Source organism: Andrena cerasifolii, chromosome 2, assembly GCF_050908995.1.
Source record: "Andrena cerasifolii isolate SP2316 chromosome 2, iyAndCera1_principal, whole genome shotgun sequence".
NCBI lineage: Eukaryota > Metazoa > Arthropoda > Insecta > Hymenoptera > Andrenidae > Andrena > Andrena cerasifolii.
The window spans coordinates 2,747,515-2,773,776 of NC_135119.1; the positions used below are offsets into that span (position 1 = coordinate 2,747,515).

Sequence of the window (26,262 nt, forward strand, 5' to 3'; positions counted from 1 at the left end):
ATTTTTTGTGATTTATTTGATTTCATGTACTTGACGTAATTTTTTTACTTTTCTCAAGTTTTTTATGCAGTTTATTTTAACGATATATTTTTTGAGTGTTCAGTGCGGGTAAATCTGGGTTCTTTTTAAATTTTTTTACACGCTTTAGAGGGAGATCTGGTATTTTCTTTTATTTTTTTGGAGGTAGGGGAATACTATGTTTTGCGTGATTTCTGTGCGCGTGTACGTCGATAACACAATGGACTACAGCAGTGGATATAATGGAAATAATTAGGGCTGTTACTATCCGGATATCCGAGTATCCGGATTGCTCGTTATAACTCGAAATCCGTGCTTGGATCCGTGTATCCGAGTACTCGGTTTCGGATATTTTAACATCATGGCTGAATAAAGCTTTCTTTACATCTAATTAAAGAGAGCAAGTTTAACTGAAGTGATTAAAACAAGAAATTGCGAAGGGAATTATATTAATATTTTATTTACAGTTATACATACACACTAAGATAATAACTTCCTATTTTGGTATGAAAAAAAACAAGTTCATTTACATTTTCCGGTGACAAACATGATCTTTTGGTGGTTACAATATTATCCGCTGTAAAGAAGACCCTCTCCGAAGTTACTGGTGTTGCAGGTATGCATACATGGGTATTTTTTTATTAAGGAAGCCATTTTTGGAAATTTAGTTTCTCTTAATTTCCCTTAAATACTCGGCTATTCGAATCTAAATTAAATAAGTATCCGGATATCCGAATATACATTTTGTGGGTATCCGAGTACTCGGATAATCAAGACTCGGATACTCAAGACTCGGATACTCAAGACTCGAATACTCAAGACTCGGATAATCAAGACTCGGATACTCAAGACTCGAATACTGAAGACTCGGATATCCGTAAATCCGAGAAATAGTAAGAGCCCCAGAAATAATGGATTTTAGCGAGTAGGTATCATTTAATTTTGGGTTAAGTGTCACAGAATCGTGTGGCTATGTCGAGTGTCGAGTAAATTTCGTCCTAGCATCCCTGAGATGAGTGACCCTGTGCGACAGTGGCTTTGACGACCACTGCTCGACCCCTCGCCTGACTTGCCCCGCGTGCAGCGGTGCACGCAGATTGCCTACTTCTAGGCATATCTTTAAACGCGTATAACTAACAAACAAAGCCTCAACCGCAATATCGTTATTCTTGATTTTCGTCTTAGTATGGTGTCTAGAATCACCCCTTAAATTTATTCCCACGCGTAGCCGAACACCTTGTGTAGCTAAATACTCGCATTAATATTCGGACACTTTTTAAAATCGCATAACTTTTTTAGAATTGGTCCAAACAACTTGAGGTTTTTTGAGAAGCTAGAAGGATTAGTTTGCTAACTGACGCGTTTCGTCGTTTTGAAAAAAAAATGTATTTGGTTGGAATAGCGAAAAGAATAGTAAAGGTGGATTTTTAAACTTTTTTTTTGTCAGCTTGTAATGAAAATTCAAAAAAAAAAACCGTTTGTAGATTGCAGTAAGTTGTATACGTGCCTAAAATTTCATCAAAATCGGTTAACGCTGCTCCGAGCTACAAACGTTTAACGATCGCAGAATAAGGTCGAGAATCGCGAAAATTCCCGAAATCAGACCAATTATAAAAAAGTTATGCGATTTTAAAGAGTATATTGTAAATATTAATGCGACTTACTGTAGCTGGTTCGCAAATACTCCCGACATTGACAAGGAGAGGTTCCCAGGTGTTCACCTCCGGTTGCTTTGGTTTTCGGATATGTTTCAGAGAACCAAAAAATAAGAAACAGGTGTCTTTTTATTTCGGCCCGTTTGCATGTTTAGGGGGTGAAACCACCCCTCAAAGTTTACAAGGGGTACAAAATTGTATTGAATAAAACTTGATATCAATTTCCTTTGCATCATAACTTGCTGTATAGATGATGTTGTTATCGTCAATCACCCTTATTATGGGGTGAATTACCGTAATCATTTAAATACGCATTTAAGCGACTTGGAACGCGTCAAAAAATTCATACAATTTTTAAGAAACCTTAAACATAAATTATTTTACGATGACACATCAGTGGCTTTATGAACTCCCATCGCTATTGACAATGAGGGGTGAACCACCCCCCGTGCGGTATATATGTTAACAATCCATTATAAATGCAGGAGTCAGAGTCGGTGGCCAAAAAAAAAGGAGGAGTCGGAATCGAGAATTTCGACTGCCGACTCCGCAGCCCTGTTACAAACACATCCGACTCGTTCGACGGTTCTGACGAAACTCATCGTGCGAACATGTACCTACACATATGTAGGTAGGTATGTTTAAAATCGTTAGGGACGTTTTCGATGTACGACCAATATAGAAAAGCGTAATTAAATGAGTAGGTTGACGTGTCTATTGGAAATTGTAAATAGGAAACTAATGCGCATAATTTGCATATCGAATAATGAGTGCAAGGGTTTACCATACCGAAGATAACGGCACCTAATTGTTTTTAATTTCGCTACTTTTCACGTTAACATTATCGATCCGTGGAAAATTAAACATTCGTATAAACCGAAATTACCTTAAATTCTGCTACAATACAAAGCTCTTTGCATGTTTATCGCCAAGCTCGTAATTACTTTTGTCCGCTGTTTCTCTTTGCGTGCACCGGCACAATATATGCCATAATTAAATCTCGGCTTTAAAAGTCCACTGGTTACCGCTATTTTCATTTAAATTCGGGCACATCGATGAAGGGAATGATCTTATCTTGTCTTACGAATTTTCATTATCCCTTGACTGCTTGCTCTAATATAAATTCGACATACGGAAATGTATTACAGGTGTCAATAAATATTTAAGAACTTCGAGGCTCGAAGTTAACGTTTAAATATTGATTTATCATTAATAGTAAAGTGAATCTCCCAATTTCTGCTCATTTCGTATTTTTCTTATTATTATATGCGTTACGTTTGTACTATAGTTGCAACAAAATAATCCTAAATTATTTAAACATTTACGCGAGTGTTGCACGAGCTTGAGGCAATACATACTTCGCTATTTATTTTTCACGACCAGAAATACGGATATTTAGAGCATTATATATTTAATTACAAATTATTAATAGTTAAACATCTTGAAATATCTTTCTTAAATAGTTTTTGAATTGCTTGATTTATTATTAAACAATTAATCAATTACTCTGCAAATTTTCATCACAAACAAATTTTTTACACCCTCTTTATGACGAGTTACCTCTTAAATGAGCAGAATTTGGGACGTTCACCTTAATAACGTATACCTAAGTTTAGTTTTATTTTCCTTTCCCTGCTAGCCACAAATAATATATAAACAATAAATTGTGCACTATTTTTCTTTACAGTGTGCACTGTGTTTTTGCAACTTTTATATTCGATTTTATATTTTTTAATTTTTTATTTGCAATAAGCTTATTACTTTAATAATATAAACAACGACATATTATACATTCTTCGATAACACAGTACTGTAAAATACTGAGAGGCGCGCGAGCATAAATCAATGGAAACACATTGCAATTTCAAATATCCAAGGGACCGTTTCGAAAGATTTTAGTGCTGGAATTTTTCAAGAATTCTCGAGACGTTGAAAGAGCTACACCCGCCGCAGAAGTTTTTAGATATTTAAACCCCGGCCAGATTCAAATAACACCGCGCGGAAACTTCATGGCGATTGATTTAATCGAAAACTTGTCGGGAGACGCATTGAATTCCCAATACCAGCCGTACCAGCAGCGGTACCATTACTAATGAATCATTTCCAACTTTGAACACAACGGCAATCAGAGCATAGACGAATGTTCCAGCTACCATTGCCGATCGTACAGTTTCATTAGTGGAAAAAAATGTGATCGATCGCGGTAGGGTCTACGCTGTGCCTGGAACGGCGAAAATAAATTTGGCAAACGGTCCATTTCGCTCCGTAGTACCTGGAAAATTCATACCGGTGACCTGCATTCAAGTTTTCTTAATAACTGGATCTGGAATTCCACATGCTTCGCGAAGTATGCACAACCACCCATTCATGTAATTCCTTTCAACGCAATTCACCACGCGACAGAGATTTTCAACATTTCCCGATATGAAAAGTGTTTTAAGTACAAAACTCACCGCAGTGAATCGACTCAATGGAGTTGCTTGTGTCCAATGATTTTTATCCACGAGAAATCTAGTCTCTCTGAACATCGTGCGTTTCCTTAATTTTGAATTAAAACAATTAAATCTGACACGCCCACTTTTACATTAATTGCTCTGAATGATCACGTTTGCCTCCATTACTTGCAAATATGTATATTAATTTACGCATGCAATTCACTGAATATTTCGTTCAATATCTAATTAGGTAGAATCAGTTTGTATACAGTCCATTACATAACCCACATCGGCTTATTTAATTAAGTTTACATATACGAACACAGGAAAACAGTGTGTCAAGTACCTGTACAGGGTGAGTCACGTAACTTGTCCAATCTGAATAACTTCTAAAGTGTGTGTTCTACAGAAATGTGTTTTATACAAAAGTTGAAACGGTTTTTTAAAATAATCTATTTGTTTACAAGACAGCAAGGTGACCTTGAATTTTTTAAATGAAATGCGCACATTTTTGTATCGAAATTTAAAAGAGCAGTGAATTTTCTATGAGAAAGTATGACGATTTGTTTATTCTAAACCTGATAATTAGCCAAATATTTGCAAAAACGTTGTTACTGGTCACACTAATTACTTTATACTGAATTTCAGTTAAGGGGTTAGAATACTGTAAAACGGTTGAAAAATCGTATTTTTTTCGCTTACATATTAGTTTGAAATCTCTAGACTGACATGCAAAAGGTTTGAAATATAAATAGAGCTTACAAGGAAACATATCGAACCCGAAAATTCTGTTTGTAATGAAACTCCGTACGGAGTATGTAAGAAACGATTTTTTTTCCGCGGAAAAACACTCTGAGGGGGTGAAATCAACCCCCAAATTTTCAGCGATTTTTCGTTTTTCGAGTATAACTTTGCAACGGTGCGAGGTAGAAGAAAACCGTAAATGGACAAAATGTTCAGTGTTTGATGCCGTATAACGCGCTGCGAAAGAAATCTTTGTACGTCCAACAATTTATAAATAAATTAAAATTTTCGTTATTTTACATATAATTTCTAACCGCGAGGGTTGGGGACGATCTTTTTCCGTGTAAAAGTTATAATTCGCAATGGTTTACTAAAGTGTAAAAGGAAAAAATTTTGGTTCATTTGTTTATTTGTTTACAAAAATTTTCAGCCTTTTTCCATATTACTACCATCTGCCACTTGACAATCGAGGATTTTAATTTATTTATAAATTGTTGGACGTACAAACATTTCTTTTGCAGCGCGTTATACGGCATTTACGGTTTTCTTCTACCTCGCACCGTTACAAAGTTACACTCGAAAAACGAAAAATCGCTGAAAATTTGGGGGCTGATTTCACCCCCTCAGAGTGTTTTTCCGCAGAAAAAAAAATTGTGTCTTACATACTCCGACATGCTCTACAGTCGTACGGAGTTTCATTACAATCAGAATTTTCGGGTTCGATATGTTTCCTTGTTAGTTTTGGAGATACAGAGCCGAACGCACACTCGAATGTCTGCGCGCCGAACGATACTTTTCAAAAGGTGTACATGACTTCTCAATCTGTAGGTATTGATGCAATTGTGACCAAATTTTGCAGATATCTTTGTTGTTACATTTTCTAAGCATTAACGGACCATTTTTTGAAAATTCGCGAAAATCGGCATCCTTTTCTTCAACACGCTTGTATTCAGCGAATTTTCAAAATATTAAAAAAACAGGTCCGTTAACGCTTAGGCATAACATTACATTTAATAGAGAACTTTTGTTTTTTTTTTGTTTTTGACAATCCAAATTTGAATTAGGAGGTACACCGTTTAAGAAAGACCATCAGTTCGGACATATATTCCACCTCGTGACATACATATATGAGCCGTTTATTTTGAAAGTGGCGTAAGTCCATTTTCCAAAACAATCGAGTTAGCTAACTTAATAGTTACATTTTTACACGATCTTTTCATTCTGAAGCAAATTGTTACTAATATATTTAAAGTCATTAAAATTTTGTGAAACGAAAATATGCTGGTTAATGAAGTGACGAAAACGTTTATTTTGAAAGTGGCGTAAGTCCTATTGTGAGAGTTTCAAATGGATACGGAAAATATTGTGCAATAAAATTTGTTGAGATCACAGCTTTATGTTTAATTATCACGGCAGCAGTTTAATTATCAACGTGCCATGAATTTATTATAAACAATTTAATCTCAAATTTCACTTTCGATCCGCTGACGGATTCATACGGGTCTCTGGATATGCCCTTGTAATTTTCAGCAATTTGTTAATAATTTGTATATAACAAATTAATTGCATATTACAAAGTAAATGTCTGCGGGACATAAAGCAGTCACAACTAAAACTACAGCAAACAAATAAAATGCACGAAAAATGTATTGGAATACGCGACTTGGACGAGAAAAAAAATGAGAACAATCACACACCTAAAATATAAGGACTTAATGGATTTATCATATAATATACCACCTGCACACCATAATTATTTTAAATCTCTCCCGCATACAAAGACTGGAGAAGACAGAATAATAATTAATAAAACATTATTAATTTTAATGTAAAAATTACTTAACAAAGAATAAAAGTTGAATATTTTTTTTATTTTATAACAGAAGTGTGTACACTTATTTTTATTTCAAGGGAAATTTACATTTCCTATGGATTGGTGCTTTCTTAAGAATTGAAAACGTCATTTCATTGATTTTGAAAGCGGCGAAAGTCCATTCATAGCCATCAAACACATATTATTTCTTAAATAATGTTAATTATGCTAATTGGCATGATAAATTTGACACCCTTGGTAACCAAAAAACACGATATTACTATGTTATCTGTTACCCATATTTTTAAATTTAATCCAACGCAAACCCTTCGATATCTCGATTCGAACATAAATTACGCCACTTTCAAGATAAACGGCTCATATCTATATTATTTTCTTAATTTTTTATAATGGTTTCTAACGCTTTACAATATGCCAAAATCGAGTGTTAAACCGCAATTTAATCGGCTGATTAGTTTCTCTGCAACTTGCATCAGAAGATTACCTATCTCTTCGGGCCGTCACAGTAGTCTACCCCCTTAAGAGTAGACTCGTTCCGCGCAACGATGACTCTGAGGAGGCTGTTGAGTAGGAAACCGGCAGAGAAAGCGCTACGACCAATCGCGTGCGCAGGCAGTAGTGGGAACTGTGCAGATCGGTTGCAAATAGATGTGGTGGGGGGGGGGGGGGTAGATTTACTGTTATATGGAATGGTATATAGTTACAGCAGATGCTCAAAGCGATGTCCGTTGTCTTCCTTCCAACTGTCACTATTATTAGGTTTAGGAGAAATAAAGCTTAATACTTTCTCATAGAAAATTCACTGCTGTTTTAAATTTTGATACAAAATAGTACGCATTCCATTTGAAACATTCCAGATCACCTTGATGTCTCGTAAACAAATAGGTTCTTTAAAATCGTTACTTGGATACCGTGCAATCTACCCTATGTTTATAAAATAATAGGTGACGAGGATTTTATTGTTTTTTTTTTATCGATTTTGTCAAGTTTTCTGTAACGCTTTAAATGTCACGTTTTTGTAACGTTTTAAAGTGGGGATATTATAAATAATACAGAAATGTGTTTGGTGTCATTCTTTTCGCCATTTATACAGGTTTGATCGAATACTGTTCTTATTTAAAATTCATGTGGCGTTTCAAAATGAAAAACTAAAACATCACGGGAGTCATGTTACGATTTGTGAAACGCTTTAAATGGAGGTTATTTAAAAAGTGTTTGGTGTCCTTATTTTCTACATTTGTCCAGGGTGAATGGAATACTGTTCGAATTTTAAATTCATGTTGTGTTTTAAAATGATCATGGAAGCCATTGTCCTTTAATGGACAAGTTCTTTGTAACTCTTTAAAATAGGATTATTGTAAATCATAAAAATGCGGTAAAGATCACGGTTTGGTCTGGGTTAGTTAGGCTTATTTTTTTTTAATATAATTGCTATTTTTATTCGGGATTCTACCCTATATCTATTAAATCATAAGTGACGATTTCATTGTTTTTTATCGATTTTGTCACGGTTTTTGTAACGATATTATAAATAATATACAGATATGTGTTTGGTGTTCTTCTTTTCGAGATTTATACAGGTTTAATGGAATACTGTTCGAATTTAAAATTCATGTTGCGTTTTAAAATTGTAAATTAAAACATCGCGGAAGTTATAGCTTTCAGTCGATTATGTCACGTTTTAAAACCAAACGAAAACACCTGCTGAACCAAACAGTGAATTTTGCAGAAAAGGGAACCAGTAACGAAGGGGGTGAGTGAAGCGAGCCCCAGGGGGGTGGGCGCCGGAGGCGCCAGGGGGGCGTAGCCCCCCTAGTGTCTATATAAAACTTTTTTTTGTAGAACACATATTTTAGAAGTTATTCGGGGTGGACAAGTTATGTGACTCACCTTGTACTTCATATTAACTTTACCTCTAAATTGGCATACCATAACTCTAATCACTAAATTATAATTAACAGTTTGATTAAGCAATACGAAAAATGTATTACTTCAATATATGATGATGTTTCAATTTAGTATGTTATTAGTCTTCATTACAGCCTTTCGTAAATTTAGTTTATCCCCTAAAGTGGGGGTTGTCAAATTTAGTATTTTAATTCCTTTAACCTGAAGCGCTGACTAGAACTGAAAAATTTGAAAATCTGGAATCCGATTTCTGGAGGGTAAGCGGATTCCTAGACTTTCGTAAATTTAGTTTATTCCCTAAAGCGGGGGTGGTCAAATTTAGTAGTTTAATTCCTTTAACCTGAAGCGTTGACTAGAACTGAAAATTTTGAAAATCTGCAATCCGATTTCTGGAGCATTCTTCTTTATTATACTTCACTAAGTTTTCCAGAAATTCATTTGCTGAATTACATTTACAAGAGTTAAAGGCATTTAAACTAGTGAGCGATATTACAAAAACAGGATCATCATCAGACATCGAGAGAAAGTACTGTTGGTTTAAAGGGAATAGGGTAGTTTACTGCCTCTAATAATAAGCTACAAAAATCAAAACCTTTGAAAATATTATTTATTATACACATTTCGTTCCATAATTCTCTCAATCCAATAATGAACCTAAATAAGCTTACAAAGTTTAAAGAATTCCCTGTAACGTCAACAATTTTTGAAAAATGTGTGAAACATAAACCATACCCTATTGATCTTATAAGTCGCTAGCATCTACTCAACATTTGCATATACAGATGTTGTCCTGTTATAAGTCCGGGTCTCCTGTTTCGTTAGAAGTACATTTCTACCCCCACTACTTCTTTTGTAGTCGCCGCAGCAATTGCGAGAGATTGGGAATAAGCCCCGTTACGCACTGTCGGTAAATTACCGGCGACCACGAGGTACACGGAAATATAGGAGTTCATACGGATTTGGTGGCGGCATATAACAAAGGTTTTGTGGTCTCTCGTCGACCAAGTTGCCAGCGACTGGTGGACAGTGCGTAACGGGCCTAAGCGAGAGGGCACGCGACAGCGACAAGCTATAAATTTCGGTCGAGATAGCGGCGGCTATCGTCTTATTGAAAGAAGGCGGCAAAGAACAAAGCGAGTCCACTAGCGTACCGTTTCGCTATAGGTTCGGTGTGTCCCCCAAGCGTCGAACTTATATCGAAACAAAACAATACATCACTATTCTACGCCACGAAGTTACAATATAGAGATTACTGACATCGGTAGTGGCTTCCAATGATAATATTTAAAACTCTACTATAATTCTACTTTACTTAACACGTTCGCTACCACCGTGGGGTGCAGAAAAACGGACGCCACAAAACATGATTTTTTTTTTAGTTTTGTACAATATACCGCAGATTTTTACTTGTACACACAGAAAATCTAGTAAATAGGAAACAATGTGCCGCATATTATATCTGTGGTTGTAAGGAAAAACGGCGCATGTCACATGTTTCCACTTTTGTGATATTGTCGTTTAAGGTTCGAAACACTAATATTCTCCTTCTTAGCAATCTTTCCTTGTTTTTTTAAAGATATAAACGAATATTTCCTTCACTTTGCATAATATTTAATTTTCGAATCATTAACGTAAATAATTATAAAGTGAATAGTAATAATTTACGGACACTTTAGGCAGAACGACGCGAGTGCACTGGACTTGAGTTATTCTGTTGACCGTGTCGCAGTTGAGTAGTTTCTCTAAAGCAAAGTATAAACGTTGTAGGCAAGATGCGAGCATTCTACACGAGACGCGGGCATTTTAGCGCGTTCCCGTTCATTCAACGTGATCCTGCGCGTTATGTGATAAGCGTCTTAAATTAATTTAGGACAGTTTAATGGACCTCTACTTAAAAATTCAACTATATTATGTGTGAAATATACACCTATGTGAAAATAGATCTCATTGCCCAGGATTCAACAGATACTGATTTGACGGGTACAGATGAATTTTCTGGAGACAGGTACATTATAACTGCAGCTCATGAAACTAAATAATATAGGTTCACATCGAACATAATCTTAAATCTGTTAAATATAAGTATTTTATCTGCACACAAAAAATAAAATGTTTATTGTATTATGGTATAATTGTATAAGATAGACGATAAAGTAATATACATATTGATTTTTTCAATTTGTTATTCAGAAAATGCTGATGCGAACAATAACTCGCATAAAGAAAGTAATAGTCTTATTTTTATCGAAACTCGAGCTATCAGAAAAGGAGAAGAATTCTAATGTATCATACAACATAACTTCGGGGAAAACGATTTTGGCGAGAAAATTTACACGATTATCAACGTGTCGAAATAAATGTCGAATTACACTTATGATGTAAGATCAGAAAAAAGCGTTTGAAGCTTACTTGCATCAGGGATCGTATTGTAAAAGAAATAGTTATTCAAGTGGATTAATAAAAATAGAAAATAAAAAGCGATTACAAAAGAAAGAGACGAGTAATCTTCGTAGTCTCCAAATTTTGTGGATTTACGTTATTTTGTCAAATGTGTATGAGTTGAATATTGGACTTCGGTTAAATTGCATTATTTTTTTGAACATATAAATTTAATTTCATGCATTTTTTTTTTTTATATAGTGTAAGTCCGGGTGAGATGGTCATATTTTCGTTTGAAGGCTCCTACAGCCAACCTATTTGAAATAAAGCAACGAAAATGATGTAGAACAAAACTTCAATCCTTTGTCTACATATCCGTTAATATCAATAAACGAAAAATTATTATTTAACACACAAATTTCACAAATGAAAAAAAGTGCCTTTGCCCATCTCTCCCTTAATGTCCGGGAAAGATGGGCCCATGAAAATTGTACAGCGTTTTGCACTATGTGTCAAACATGCGGATTAGACGACTCACAGCAAAAGCCCAAAGAAGTTTTGAGCGGGCAGAAACAAAAGTGGACGAAAACTAGAAACCCAAAGGTATATGTACCTTTCAGGCTAACAAGTTGTGGATCTTACCTAGTTATCACAGATCCTTTCTAGTTTTCGTCCACTTTTGTTTCTACCCGCTCAAAACTTCTTTGGGCTTCTGTGAGTCGTCTAATCCGCGCCCAATGCTGTACAATTTTCATGAGCCCAATAACCACATAACTTACATCTTAGCCAGTCTTCTTCTTTTTTTCGTTTCAAAATAATTTTCTCCGCATCCTCTGCAATTATTAATGTCAAAGGCAGACTCTCGAACGGAATCACATTTATTGCCAAATTTTATTTTCTTAGAGGACTTTTGTTGTTTTAATTATTTTTCCGCCTTTGCCCTGTCACTCATTTTTCGAGTGATAATATGTGTTTGCGACGTTATTAATTTTCTCGGTTGTTTGACGGGATTCCGAGTAGGGAAGTTTTGAGCGGCACAGGAACAGTATCTTCCAAAACTTGGGTTGGCGTACGTTCTTCATCAATTTCAGCAGCAAGACCCGCGGTACTTGGTTGATTCAAGTGTACATTCGGTTTCAAATTAGTAGAGACCATATTAGATGGACCGCGATCATTGCTAGGACCATTCTAGGCTATACCTACAAAAACAACCTTCAAAATATCTGAAATTACATCAAATACAGCTATGTCCATCTCTCCCGGACAAAAATTGACCATCTCTCCCTTAAAGCCCTGATAAGATGATCATTCCCATTTCACTTAAACTAACAAACGGAACCCTGAATACTTTACGGTTAAAAACACTGTAAACAATACACTATCGAAAATACATCTTGAGAACTAAAAATATTCAGCATAAATAACACAAACAAGGTGACCAAAATATAGATCAAACATTTTGAAGCACTAGCTTAAATTTCACAGTGGATTTACAAACCTTTAAAAACGTTCTATTCCCACAGTTTTAACAAACAAGGGAACATCCCGAACCCGGAAATTCAAAAAATTCTGAACCTTTGTGAATATGTAGGGAATTTCCTCCTGATTACAACGCAATTTTTGTTTGCTGCCCAAATTCACTCTAATGGGGTGTGAATGACCCCTGAAAAATCGGTTACTTTCCAATTTTGTGTGATAACTCGGGAGCTGTTAAATAATTTTTTTACCAAATGATAGATCTAATTAAAAGAAGTAACTTCTGTCTTGAAACTTTTTTTCTATCTCTTACAGTTCGCGAGTTATAACGCAACATCGGAAAATAGCCGAATTTTCAGGGGTTAATTTCACCCCCTTCGAGTGAAGTTGGGCAGCAAACAAAAATTGCGTTGTAATCAGGAGGAAATCCCCTACATACTGACAAAGTTTCAGAATTTTTTGAATTTTCGGGTCCGGGATCATCCCTTGTAAGAATGTTGCTTTTCATCTGGAGTTTCCTTCTAAAAAATACTGTCACTGCCCATCTCTCCCGTAAGACCATCTCACCTTGACTTACCCTATACAAAAATCCTATGTTCTACAGCTGAATTAATGCATAAACTTAAATTTTTTTGAAATTGTGGCATGCGGCGTTTTTCCTTACAACCACAGATATAAGTGTCACATATGTATGACAACAGGCTCTCACGAAGAATCGATGCATCACGGATACATACATAGATATGTACATATGTGACGCGTGGTAGGTTAAGATAGTTGAAAACGTGTTCGTATGAAATTTACGCGACAGCTAGTACGAAAATATAATTTAAAATACTTCTTCTAATAAGTGCTAAATTGTACTATTTTATGATAATAATATTCTAAATTTATTTAAAATCGTTTTGTTTTATTATGTTACAGAATGTGCACGCGTTTGAGTATTTTCTTATTATTTACAAAGAAATATTTTATGTGGATGTTTTAAATAACACAAATGTAAAAGCTCAAAGAAATATATAAAATGAGGGATAAAAAGTTATGCATAAGGGAAGGAAAATCTTAAGTCTGACGAAACGGAGGATCCGCCATGACATACAATGTATTTCTTCTCTCTTATCTCTTGTTCCCATTCTTGAGAGACGACATAAAGTTCTTGATAACACGCAATAAGATTTTGCTTTGCTAATTTCGAGACATTAAAAAATATATCCATGCAAAGCCCTGAATAAGGAAACATTCTTATCAGACAGAGAAATTAGAAATTGCATATAATTTAACTTATTGCGCCCGAAAACTTGCTCGCTCGAAGAAATAAAGTTAACGACGTAAGATTATACGAATTGCTTGAAATCTCGGGAGTAAATCCGGAAACGGATGGAGTTCCTCGCCCGTAGGGGTGCAATGTTCGTGCGACCTTCAAAAGCTAGCTTGAAATTTCCTTCGCTCTGTAAAGCGCGACGTAATTTTCAAACATAAGTAATTAATTAACATTGTGTGTCTTGCAAGGCACAGTAACAATATTTAACGACAGATCAGATAACTGAAAAGAGGAGCAGAATTATATTGAAGAAATAAGAAAATAATATATGGAATCCGTTGAACTTCAGGAAAAATGCAACTAATTAATTTTAACGCAAATACCACTACACATTAATTACGATTAAATGATAAATTACAAATACTAAATTCTTTAAGAAAAATGTTATGTAGGGTGCAGTAAACATTCGTATTAAGGGGGTATACCCGTTTGAACCCTCGGAAAATGTATACATTTTGTGAATTTTTTTACAAGTCAACGGTTTGATGCAGATTTCCCGTTTTTTAACTATGTTTACATAGTATTATGAACTACTTATAAAAAAAGTTTCAGTTAAAAAACTATTGTTTTTCGGAAGTTACGGATACATGTCCGAAAGTCTCTCGATTTTAGACGGCTAAACGGTGGCCCTAAAAACTCGCGCTACGTTCAACCAATTTACTTCAAATTTTGCATGCAGAATCATAATAAGATTCCACATCGTCCAACGAAGGCGATTTTGAAAATTTTGAAAAATAAAGAAATGGTGAGAGATCAAAGGTAAAGTTAAATTTTTCTAAGAGAAAAATCCACCTTTTTCCTTTATAAATAATAAACGGGGAATCGAAATAAAAAAAGCCTTCGTTGGACGATGCGGAATCTTATTATGATTCTGCATGCAAAATTGGAAGTGAATTGGTTGAACGTAGCGCGAGTTTTTAGGGCCACCGTTTAGCCGTCTAAAATCGAGAGACTTTCGGACATGTATCCGTAACTTCCGAAAAACAATAGTTTTTTAACTGAAACTTTTTTTATAAGTAGTTCATAATACTATGTAAACATAGTTAAAAAACGGGAAATCTGCATCAAACCGTTGACTTGTAAAAAAATCCACAAAATGTATACATTTTCCGAGGGTTCAAACGGGTATACCCCCTTAAACCCGACGAACGGGGCTGGCGGCGGGTGTACGACGCGTTGCGGACACTATTCCGTGCGGCCAATGCCGCGAGTAAGAAAACCGAAGAGCGAGCGAGAGGGGACGAAACAGTTGACACGAAGTTGCCGTCGACTCTTTCGTTCCCTTTCGCTCGTTCCCGGGTTCGATCACTCTCGACCGAAGGATTTCAAGAAATGGTGGGGGTAGTCACCGGGCGTACTACGCATGGTAAAATCGGGGCTATAACGAGGATTTACTGTACTTCGCGTATAAAGGTCATCTCGAATATTTTTTAAAAAATTATTTTTTCGGGAAACGTATTTCAAGGACATATTTAATCTGAAGAAAACTATAAGGTGACGGGAAGGAATTCTTCCTTAACACCTTAAAAACTCATAAAATGGTTAGACTGCAATAATCAATCATAAAAATATAGCAGTTGCGTTGATTTTTTTTATAAAATCTATTCCAGATCTAAACCTCTTTTTTTCTCCGTTTCATTTGATTCGTTGTTTTATTGCTACATTCTTGTACCTGATGATGAGAAGACAATTTTCGGCTGTTCTCCGAATGGCCCCAGTGGCCGATCGTCACGAGGTTTGAGGGGGGGGGGGGGTGGGGAGGGTGTGTGGACCCTAAATCTAAAATTGTTGCTTCGGGAATTTATTACTTTCCGAGATATTAGTAAAAAACTTTTAGTATTTCTGTGGACTTATTCCGACACAACGCATTCCACTTTCCAACTTGTTCCGGGTATTAGTTGGGGCTAGATTAGTGCAGGGGACGCAGAAAGCATGGCAGCGAACAGATGTGAGTTTGGAGATTTGAACCAGACACTTGCGGATGAGATCCATCCTATTATACAGGGTGGATACCTATTACTCTATTGATAGTCAATACTCTAGAGGGGCGGGGGGGGGGGGGGATTTTACAGGCCAAAATAAGACGAAAATATAGAATACAATTTTTAATATTGCGCTTCGTTTTCGAGAAAATTAGCTTTGAATTTCAGCTAAATACGCGTGCCTTTTAAGCGCCTGAGGGGCATGCGGCCAACTGTCCGTAGAATAAATTGGGGGGAGGGGCGGGATGGATCCCCGTTAGGGTTACCTGTATGCAGTTCATAAAAATAATTTGTAAAAAAAATTAACAATATTTTGTTATTAATATTTCGGAATCTAATAAATACCCGAAGCTACAATTTTAGATTTAGGGCCCACACCCTCTCCCCTCCCTTTCCCACAAATCTTGTATCGATTGGCCACTGGGGGGCCATTTGGAAGTATATCCCAATTTTCAAATGATCTTGGTGAATATATTTTTATATTTAAACGGTCGCAAGTGAGACAGAGAAATACAGATACGCATATTTTTCCCTGGTTCTGTCTCTTTCATCATCCGTATATGTGTACACGTGTATGTATTCGCAACCCATTCAATGCAGAATTATCATGTAGGTGTACATACATGGATACATTTGTTTTCTCGTTAGGTACAAAGTCATTACGAGTCAAGTAATATCTACATGGTAATTATATAATATATAGTTCTGTTTGAAAAAGACAGAGTGATTTTGAAATGTACTTAACCCGATGGGAGGCACACCCCATATTATAACACAGGTTGTCACTACCGGGTCAAAAATACCCAAAATTGAAACGTAAAAACCCATGGTTGCAGAATATTTTTTTTAACTTTGTAATTTTTTTGTTAAAGTACAGTGTTTTAAGAATCAAAGAAAATTTTTGAAATATCTTAATATCCTTATTAAAGTTCTTTAAAAAATTGTAAGAAAAACTCAAACAGTCTTCATATTTTCGCAACTAGCGCCTCTGTGGTAAATTTTACCCAGTAGCGCCTCCCGCTGAGTTAATAAACAAATTAAAGAATTTATTTCTATTATATTAGCGACCCCTTGAAATATTTTTTTTTAACTTTGTAATTTTTTTGTTAAAGTACAGTGTTTTAAGAATCAAAGAAAATTTTTGAAATATCTTAAAATCTTTATTAAAGTTCTTTAAAAAATTGTAAGAAAAACTCAAACAATCTTCATATTTTCGCAACTAGCGCCTCTGTGGTAAATTTTACCCAGTAGCGTCTCCCGCCGAGTTAATAAACAAATTAAAGAAGAATTTGTTTCTATTATATTAGCGACCACTTGAAATATTTTTTTTAACTTTGTACTTTTTTTGTTAAAGTACAGTGTCTTAAGAATCAAACAAATTTTTTTAAATATCTTAAAATCTTTATTAAAGTTCTTTAAAAAATTGTAAGAAAAACTCAAACAGTCTTCATATTTTCGCAACTAGCGCCTCTGTGGTAAATTTTACCCTGTAGCGCCTCCCGCCGAGTTAATAAACAAATTAAAGAAGAATTTATTTCTATTATATTAGCGACCCCTTGAAATATTTTTTTTTAACTTTGTAATTGTTTTGTTAAAGTACAGTGTTTTAAGAATCAAACAAAATTTATGAAATATCTTAAAACCTTTATTAAAGTTCTTTAAAAAATTGTAAAGAAAGCTCAAACAGTCTTCATATTTTCGCAACTAGCGCCTCTGTGGTAAATTTTACCCAGTAGCGCCTCCCGCCGAGTTAATAAACAAATTAAAGACGAATTTATTTCTATTATATTAACGACCCCTTGAAATAAAACTCGTCTTACAAGAGACTAATAAAAAAAAAAGTAATCTACAGTTTCTAAAAAAATTGATAAATTCAAATTATATTGTTTAAGATTTTGCTTCTCATTTACATAATTGTTGACGATAATGTTGCAGACAATTTTGAAAGCACGTGCTCGTATGTTACCCTGTTGACAGAAGGATTTAGAAGTCTGTTCGATGGAAAGTACGTACAATAAATATTTCCCAAGCAAATTAATAAAGCGAAATTAGTTTCTGGCAAAGTCTGCAGAATGCGCGTTACCTTTAACATGCAATTCTCGGTACAATGTTCATCGTGTACAGGAGAACCGCAATACCGAGCGATATTAAATTTCTTCATCAAGATTCTCATTAAGTAGTCAGTTTTCATTCGCCAACTGATCAATATATTAAACAAAAAGAGTTGAATGAGAAAGCCGGGCAGTGACGAATTACAGTATAATATACATACTAGAGAGTAACTTTCAGACGAACATAAAGAAGAACCAAGCCGCGTGATTATCGAGGAAGCTGAGGAGGAAAAGTGAAAGCAGGAGGACAAAAGCAGAAAAATTAATCTGGTAAATAGGAGGTAATACAATTTATGTTGCCAGAATTGTGTCTACCACGTGAAACGTTTTAGTAGCTAAACTTGCAGAAATACAGGACTATAGATCTCGCAGGAGTAACGAAGAAATTTCGGTGTGCTCTAAGAAGAAACACTGACGTAATCGTAATTGGACGTGCAACACAAATAAATTTGACAACCCTCGGGTTCCCTCGTGAGACCTGGAAAATTCATACCACCGGCCGGCACCGAAGTTTTCTTAATAACGAATCCCGAATTCCGACTGTTTCTCGAAGTAGGTCGCGCTGCATGCGATTTCCCGCGGTCGCTTCCCATGCTCTCCCCTTTCCTGCTTTCCAAACTCTCCCCCTTCGATCTTGCATACCTTTGCCACCTCCCTAAGTGCTTCCTATAATGTGGAAAGGTATACTGCTGTCTTACCGAACAACTTGTTCCCATGTGCGAGTTACACGCACGTATAAAAGCGCGATGAAAAGTTACCGTATGTCAAGATGATGAGCAGAAAAAAAAAGTGCGTTTCACGTGTGCACGTGTACGTACGGGACGAATGAAAAGAGACCCGTCTGTGTGCGCGCAACGATTGCACATCGTGTTTCGGTTGTGCACACAGTTTCCGAACTCGTTCGCCGAAAATTTTTCCGGGGCATGTGATGCGTTGCTTTAAAAAGTAACAACGCCATGTCAAGTAAGCAACGACATGATAGTGTCACTTTCGTCATCAGCCGCGCCAGTTTCGCGTTCGTTTCGATAGTGGTGTCAGTCATTTGTTCTCTGTAAGTAATTTGTCAGAATGGAAATAATTACATATTTCTGTATTACGTATTAATTTTAGATGTGGGACAAGGAAGGAAGAAAAGAATGAAAACGCGAGACACACTTAATTGCACTGAAAATATGAGAAAAATTAGGAGAAACGGTGGTAAAGACTGAATTATCAGAAATGGTAAAGTTGTTGGTGACAAAGTATTTGAAAGTGAAAATTGCTTTTGTTTGAACAAATTGTTGAATTTATTAAGTTGCGAAGATCGAAAAGTTACAAGTTGCCGGCTTATAAAAGTTTACAATGGCAGATTAGTTTGACATTAGAAGAGCGTATGTGTTGTGAAATATTTTGTTCGATAGTGGAAAAATATTTTTTAATACGCCCAAACAAAACAGTCTAAAAATCTGGGAACAAAAAATACACGATTTACACCAGCTTCATAATCACGTGCGCATATTACTAGGGTGGTCCTTTGTTTTTTTTTTATCGTACCCCCCTAAATTGTGACACTTGATGAGAAAATGATATGTGCAAAATTTCAAAGTGATTGGATAATGGCAATCCGTGCCACATTTGAGTTAAAGTTTTGAAATTTTAGTGACTTCTTGTCAGTTTCGAACATAATTGTTTTCAGCTATTTTTGAAGTATCAGTGAATATTTTTTAATGAAAGCACAATTTATTAGATGAATAATAATAATATGTATGTTACTTACAGAAATGTATACGAAATCTTTGAGTTTTATCTCTTAAAATTAGTATATAACGCAGCGTATAAACTACTGTGCGCAGTCGGGTGGTTGTTCGAATCAAATTATAGTTCTTTTGATGCACAGAAAGTTTATTATTTGTTTTTGTAATAATGATTATAGTATTAGTACTTAGGAATAATTTTTTTTACATAGTTGCAAACGAAATACTCTCTATTGAAATTTAAGTTATACATTATAGATTGAAGGTAATAAATTAGCATATTATTAAATTCTATGTATTTTTCAATATATATTCTGTGTTTGTAAATTTGCTTTCATTAGAGTAAAGTCTCCTATAATGTTCAATTATTTGTAAAATATATTGTTCTTCTGCCTCACTTTTTGTCAGCAGATTATTATATTCTGATATAAGTTTGACATAACGTTCAGTGGTATAATTTACCACTTATAAATGCGTTGCACTTTGTAAACTTTTCTGATATAACATGTCGTTCTTCCACAATGAATGGGCCTTTCCTAAAATGTCTGTAAGTATATTGTACCTATTAAAAAATTTGACAAGTAAAACGCGGTAATATTCACGATTGCCAGGTAACGATATTTTTTCTATGATATTAGAAAGTTCTTTCATTAGAAGCATTTTCATAGGAAAAAGCCTGGAATTTTCACGTAGTTGCATACAGTAACTAAACCGCAGCGTTATATGTCAAGTTTAACTTCCAGATCCACGTGGTCGTGGGATTCTACGACACAAGTTTTTGAGTAAATTATTTAAAGTTTTGTTTAAATATCATTATTATACATAGCAGAACAAACAATAGTTTTTAAGGAACTATTAAGTGTTCCTTTACAATAGGGTAGTATCAAATTATTTAAAAAAATTGACATAAAATCTCTAAAACTTCAAGACTTTAATTAAAGTGCGACACGGGTTGCCGACTTCCAATCAATTTGAAATTTTTCAGGGACCATTTTTCCGTCTAGTGTTACAATTTTGGAGGGTGCAACGAAAAAAATCGGAAGTCGTGAAATGAGAGTTCACGTAGAAATTGGACTTTTATTAAAAAACAATCACTAATTCCTTTATAATAGCGGAACACAATGATGTGCGAAATTAACATCAAATCACTAAAATTTCAAAACTTTAACGCAAATGTGGCACGGGTTCCCTTTGTCCAATCACTTTAAAATTTCGCACATATCATTTTCTCACTAAGTGTCACAATTTAGGGGGGTGCGACCAAAAAAAAAAAGGAAGTCGAAAAATAAGGACCACCCTAATGATTACATGCAGACTTTATGATGAAAAATGTCAAGGCCAAAACTACTGTGCGGTTGTTTCGAACCAATTAAATCTTACCTTCGTGCAAAGGGTTTAGTTACTAGTTTGTTATGTCATAGCAATGAACGTGACGTTTTAAATATTTGTTTTTAATTTTTTTCTTAAAAGGACAAAGAAATTGCAACCGATGCGTTTACAGAAATTTTTATTAAGGTGAATGTCCCCATTTCTGTTCATTTCGTATTTTTCTTATTATTAAGTTAAGTTAAGTTTGTACTATAGTTGCAACAAAATAATTCTAAATTATTTAAACATTTACGCGAGTGTTGCACGAGCTTGAGGCAATACATCGCTATTTATTTTTCACGAGCAGAAATACGGACATTTAGAGCATTATATATTTAATTACAAATTACTAACAGTTAAACATCTCGAAATATCATTTTTAAATAGTTTATGAATTGCTTGATTTATTATTAAAGAATTAATCAATTACTCTGAAAATTTTTAGCACAAACAAATTTTTTACACCTCCTTTATGACGAGTTACCTCTTAAATGAGCAGAAATTGGGACATTCACCTTAGTGTTCCTTTAATTTTGACTAGCAGTGTATTACCTACTCTGTAGGGGAAAGGTGATAGTTGATCACAGTTTTGCTTTTTTAATAAAATAATAATGCTTTGCTTTGTTTGTATTTAATTATTTAAGTTGTGAAGAATCAAGAATAGAGTATTTTCAATATATTTATGTAAGTTTAAGAGCAACAGACTAATTTTAATGACTGAATTTAAACATTTTCCCCCCACTGAAGGGGAGAAGATATTACGAGAAGATATTATCAGCATTAGTTAAAACTTCTATAATATCTCATAGCTATTGATCTAACCAAATGAATTTTAAAAATGTATCAGGGCCAAAGTAACCATGGATACCGCAGAACTGTCGAGTTCAAGGAGCGGATAAATAGAAAATACGATCAATAAGATCTTCCTAGAAAATAGAATTTCAAGTCGTCCTCAAAACGACGGAGCTTCAGCTAATTAGCTGGAAAAGTTTATGCGCCATAGGTTGACATGCTACTTTCCTTCCACCATACATGTATATACAGATAAACGCTAGATCACAGAAAATATTTCTGCGCGAAACCATTTGCAGTCTGTGCACACGTCTTCAGACACTTTAGCTTGCAAATATTAAGCGCCGCGAAAAATCATACAGCGCAAGAAGTTGCGATCTTCCGACAACGTCTCCAAGCGCAGAGAATTATTCCCCGGGGTAAAGATTTAGCAGAGTAATTTGGCAGATTTGAAGCGATAGACGCAACAAAAACCTCTCGGGGGAAGCCCGAAGTATACATTACAATGATCACTGTTGTATCTCTCGATGTTAGGGAAACACCGAGGCACGCACACCCTACAGAAGTACAAGTGCGCGCCGCGAGTCGCGTTGGTTTACACATCCCAAACAGGCCGGAAGAGAGGCGGAGAAGAAAGGAGCCGAAACAAAAAGATGTTCGGGGCGCTAAACTTTGTAAAATACGGTAAGCAGCGGCACATGACACGTTCCGCTGCTGCGGTAAAAATGTACCGGCTGCGAAATGACTTTTTGTCCGCGGGTGCCAAACGACGAAGGGCCGAATGATCGCCCTGAGGGAGTACATTTCGAGTCCCTTTTTGCGTGAGTTGACCTTACGTGTCACGGGTGCGAGTTCGGATAGATCGTTAAACTGTGCGCTTACGTGCCATGGATCGCGACACTTTCCCCGTTCGCAATTTTCGGCGCTCTTCTTCTCACCGTTGCTGTTTGCTCTTAATTAACGGCGATCCTCGCGTTTCTCATCCGCCCAAAAATCCAACGTGTTTCTCCGTTCGCGCGTCCCTTTTATTTATCGCGACCGTTACGTTCCGACAGCAACTAATTTCGGATATGTAGATTCCAATTGGTCGAACATTTTTCTTTCTCCTTTGTCCCCTAGCTGTTCCCCTTGTTTGGATTATTGATTCAAGTAATACATGTATTATTCCAGTGAAATATAATACTCGTTTATCGCATGACTCGGATATGTATGGCACTGTGGAAATTTAATGAACATAGTAGAGCGCTACAAAGCCGTAGCAGTTTGATGCGTCAGTGGAAGATACGTGGTATGCGCGTCAGGGGGTAACTACGCGGTGCAAAGTGTCGGCGGGGATTTTTAGCGCAGTTTCACTTATGCCTGTTCTGCATATGTAAGTAATCGAAGGACTGTCGAAACGGTTGAGTAGCAACAGACATGCCGCGATGGCTTGTCAAAATTTCATTTTCGCGCTTCGCATCTGTCAATACGCGTTACCATGTGCATTTCAAACACGTTTTTCGGTATCCGCGAATCGTACGGTAGACAGCATTTTGCTGCGAACGATAGGGATCTACATATTTAAAGTTGCTTCTTTTTCAAATTTTCCTATAACAAAATTGACGAGTGGCCGCTTTTGGAAAACATGTTCTGCATCCTGGTTGTTTGTTTATAATAAAAGTCGAAGCAGCTGTCTGGCTTTATTTTTATTAATTAAAAAATTCTAAATACTTGAAAACAATTTCCTTTAGTTCCTATTATTTTAATTTACTTGGTGCGTCTAGCTAAAGTTAATATTAAAATCGTACATCGACGTCGAAACTTCTGTATTCCATCATGCACAGATGTATTACAGCTCAGTAAGCTTTCCATAAATCCTCGTTCTTATGCTCTGAGCGATAATTAATTAATTTATACCGATCTACTCACGCCGACCAGCGATAAACGAAGAATCGTGTAATTTTTATTAATTCGACAACCTACTTCGATCGCTCGATCTTTTCTTGTTTAAAAAAAAAATACATGAAAATTGAATGGCTGAAAATTACAGATCAATCTCATTTAAAATAAAAAAATTTGTTAAATAAACTAATTATATTATAGCCAGCGAAATAAAAAGTGAAATAAATACAAGAAGGGGCTGATTGGTGAACTTACCTTGATGAAACGTAGAACGATCAAGAGTGTGTCCACCGCCGTGTCCCATGCCGTCGATTCCGGCAAACATCAGAATAGATGTTAGTAACACGATCATCGAGATCGTGCTCGGCACGTTAGCAGCACGACCTGTCATTCCTGTATGTCCGTTCTTTAGGAAAGGGTCAACTAGGATACGTAAGATGATGCCAAACTTATGTATGACAGAATGGCGTACGAATCGTGGCGCAGCGTTCTATTATCTGTCTCACTTTGTTTCGTAGATCAGTCCTCGATTAGCGCACCTGATGCCGCTCGGAGCGCCTTCTGCGTGCGAGGCACGTGCTCCGAGCAGTTCCCGGCCGAACGACTCCGCTCATCTCCCTTCTTCCTCCTCTCCAGGTTGTTCTTCCCTCGCCGCCGATCGGTGGTCCCCTCGCGAGGCACACGGCTGGATGATGTTAACGATCACACAAGTGGAATCTGTATTGATACGCGAGCACCAGTCGGAACGTCCCGCAAATGACCGCGGTGAATCGTCATTAAAAAGTATCCGTCTCCTCCAGCAAACAGAGATCGAAGGCTCGTGTATATTCAAGGCCACCAACACTCCAAAAAGGTACGTTACTCGCACGTATCGATAGGAAGAGGGTCCACGACGAGCTCTCCCTTCCGAGGCTGGTCCTGGTCCCTCTGTCCCGGGCCGTAGACTGTCTGCTGCCTGGAAACCTCGGTATACGGAGTATGCTCCTGCTTCCACCACCACCTCCACCTCTACCGTCCACCTACAACCCCACCTCCGAAGGCACCACTTCCACCCACCACCACTCGCCACCGATAAACTTCCTACGGGCACCCTCCGACACCCACTTCCCTTGCTTCTCTACCCTCTGCCGCCTGCAGCCCGCACCAGGAACCGTCTACCGGCTGGCGCTTGCGCCGACCAAACTGTGCCCTGATGCCCGGGCACTGCTGCTGCCACTGCTACTACCTCTGCTGCTTTCTCGTACCTTCACAAATCTCTCCTTCTCCTCCTCCTCCTGCTATTCCTCCCCCAGCCAACCCTCGCTCCAACTATCCCCCTTTATATGCCTCTTTCCCTCTATCGTTTTCTCTGTCTCTATCTGGGCCTCTCTCTTCCTCACCAGCCCCCTTTCATTCTTCGTTTCTTTCTCTATCAGAGGATGTCCGTGCTTCAACCCCTCTTCCAACCCCTGCGTTTCGTCTTTCTTCTTCTTGGGATGCTTCGTAGCTAGAAGCCATCGCTAGCCTCCGTTTCTCTTCAAGCTCATGCCGTTTGAGTTCCTGTTTCTTTCTCCGTTACAGCTGCTTGGTCGACTGCTTCGTCGCATCCCTCTTGCTTGCTTCTAGATGTCCCTGGTACCAGGTAACGAGTTTCGTTAGAGCAACTTGCAGGGCATCGTAATCGGTGACATCGCGTGCCTATGACGCTGGTTAATTTTGATGGAGGTGCGGAGAAAGATATCCTAGGGAAATTCCGTTACGTTTTCGTCCTGGCAAAGTTCGAGAGCTGAGGAATAACTATTCATACCAGCAAACGATTTATCACGAGCTCGAGGAAAGGGAGATTTCCGCGTATATACTAAACAGTGTTTCGTTAGTTATTGATTTGCAATAAATTATGATCGCAAATGTAGGAAAACTCTAACGAGCTAATATATTTCTTCTGAATAATTTATTATTCGATGTATCATAAATACTCGCGGATATCGCTTCGATTACAATTGCAAATACATTGTTATCCTTAGGAATGAACGTTGGTAGAGTGTCTGTAAGAAACACGCGGCTTCGGCAGTCTCAGAATGGATGTTAAAAATATGACGGATCCAATAAACATTGATGGATAAATATTCCGGTGGTAAATCAAATATATTTCATTGAAATATTATTCATTTTCCCATCAAATTTATGTTCACTTTTCATTCGTCATATCCCCGAATCACGTCTGTCCTTTTCTCCCTGGCGCAGAGGTTAGATGGCTTGTTCTGTTTCTAGACACGAGATAACGAGTTTCGTTGCGACAATTCCACGCATCTAAGAAGATCACGACCTACTACCGTGGAACTACGCGACGAGCACGAAGAAAACGATGTAGACGGTGGGTTGGAGCAGTCTGAGCTGACGTTATGAGAATACGAGAGGTGGAATTTAGAATGATGGAAGTGATTGTTCCAAAATTATGAGGTACGATCTCTATCATCGTTAGCAAGTCCAGATGTCTGCGATTTGTAGTACGGACTAGGAAGAACAGGTAATTAACCTTGAGCTAATACCTTGACCAGGGTGTTTGCCTATGTGTATGATAATTTCAACAAGATAAGTTCTATTAATTTTAGATTGGAATTAAAGTAAGCACGTTTTAAACTCTTC

At 36.7% G+C, this 26,262-nt stretch overlaps 1 protein-coding gene across 3 annotated transcripts in view; it reads right to left on the reverse strand.

Annotated features, from left to right (window-relative positions):
• LOC143378509 (lachesin) overlaps positions 1-24,608 on the reverse strand; it is a 351,722-nt gene extending 327,114 nt beyond the window's left edge. The window contains exons 1-2 of one of the 3 annotated variants that reach the window (XM_076830328.1): positions 24,144-24,603; positions 23,893-24,030 (exon numbers count right to left, since the gene is read on the reverse strand). In XM_076830328.1, coding sequence (XP_076686443.1) covers positions 23,893-24,028 — 136 coding nt within the window. In that variant the 5' untranslated portion in view covers positions 24,029-24,030; positions 24,144-24,603. Of the gene's footprint in view, positions 1-23,892 lie in introns of all 3 variants that reach the window. The other 2 variants (XM_076830329.1, XM_076830327.1) reach the window with 2 other exon arrangements.
• Between the last annotated feature and the right edge of the window lie 1,654 nt (positions 24,609-26,262).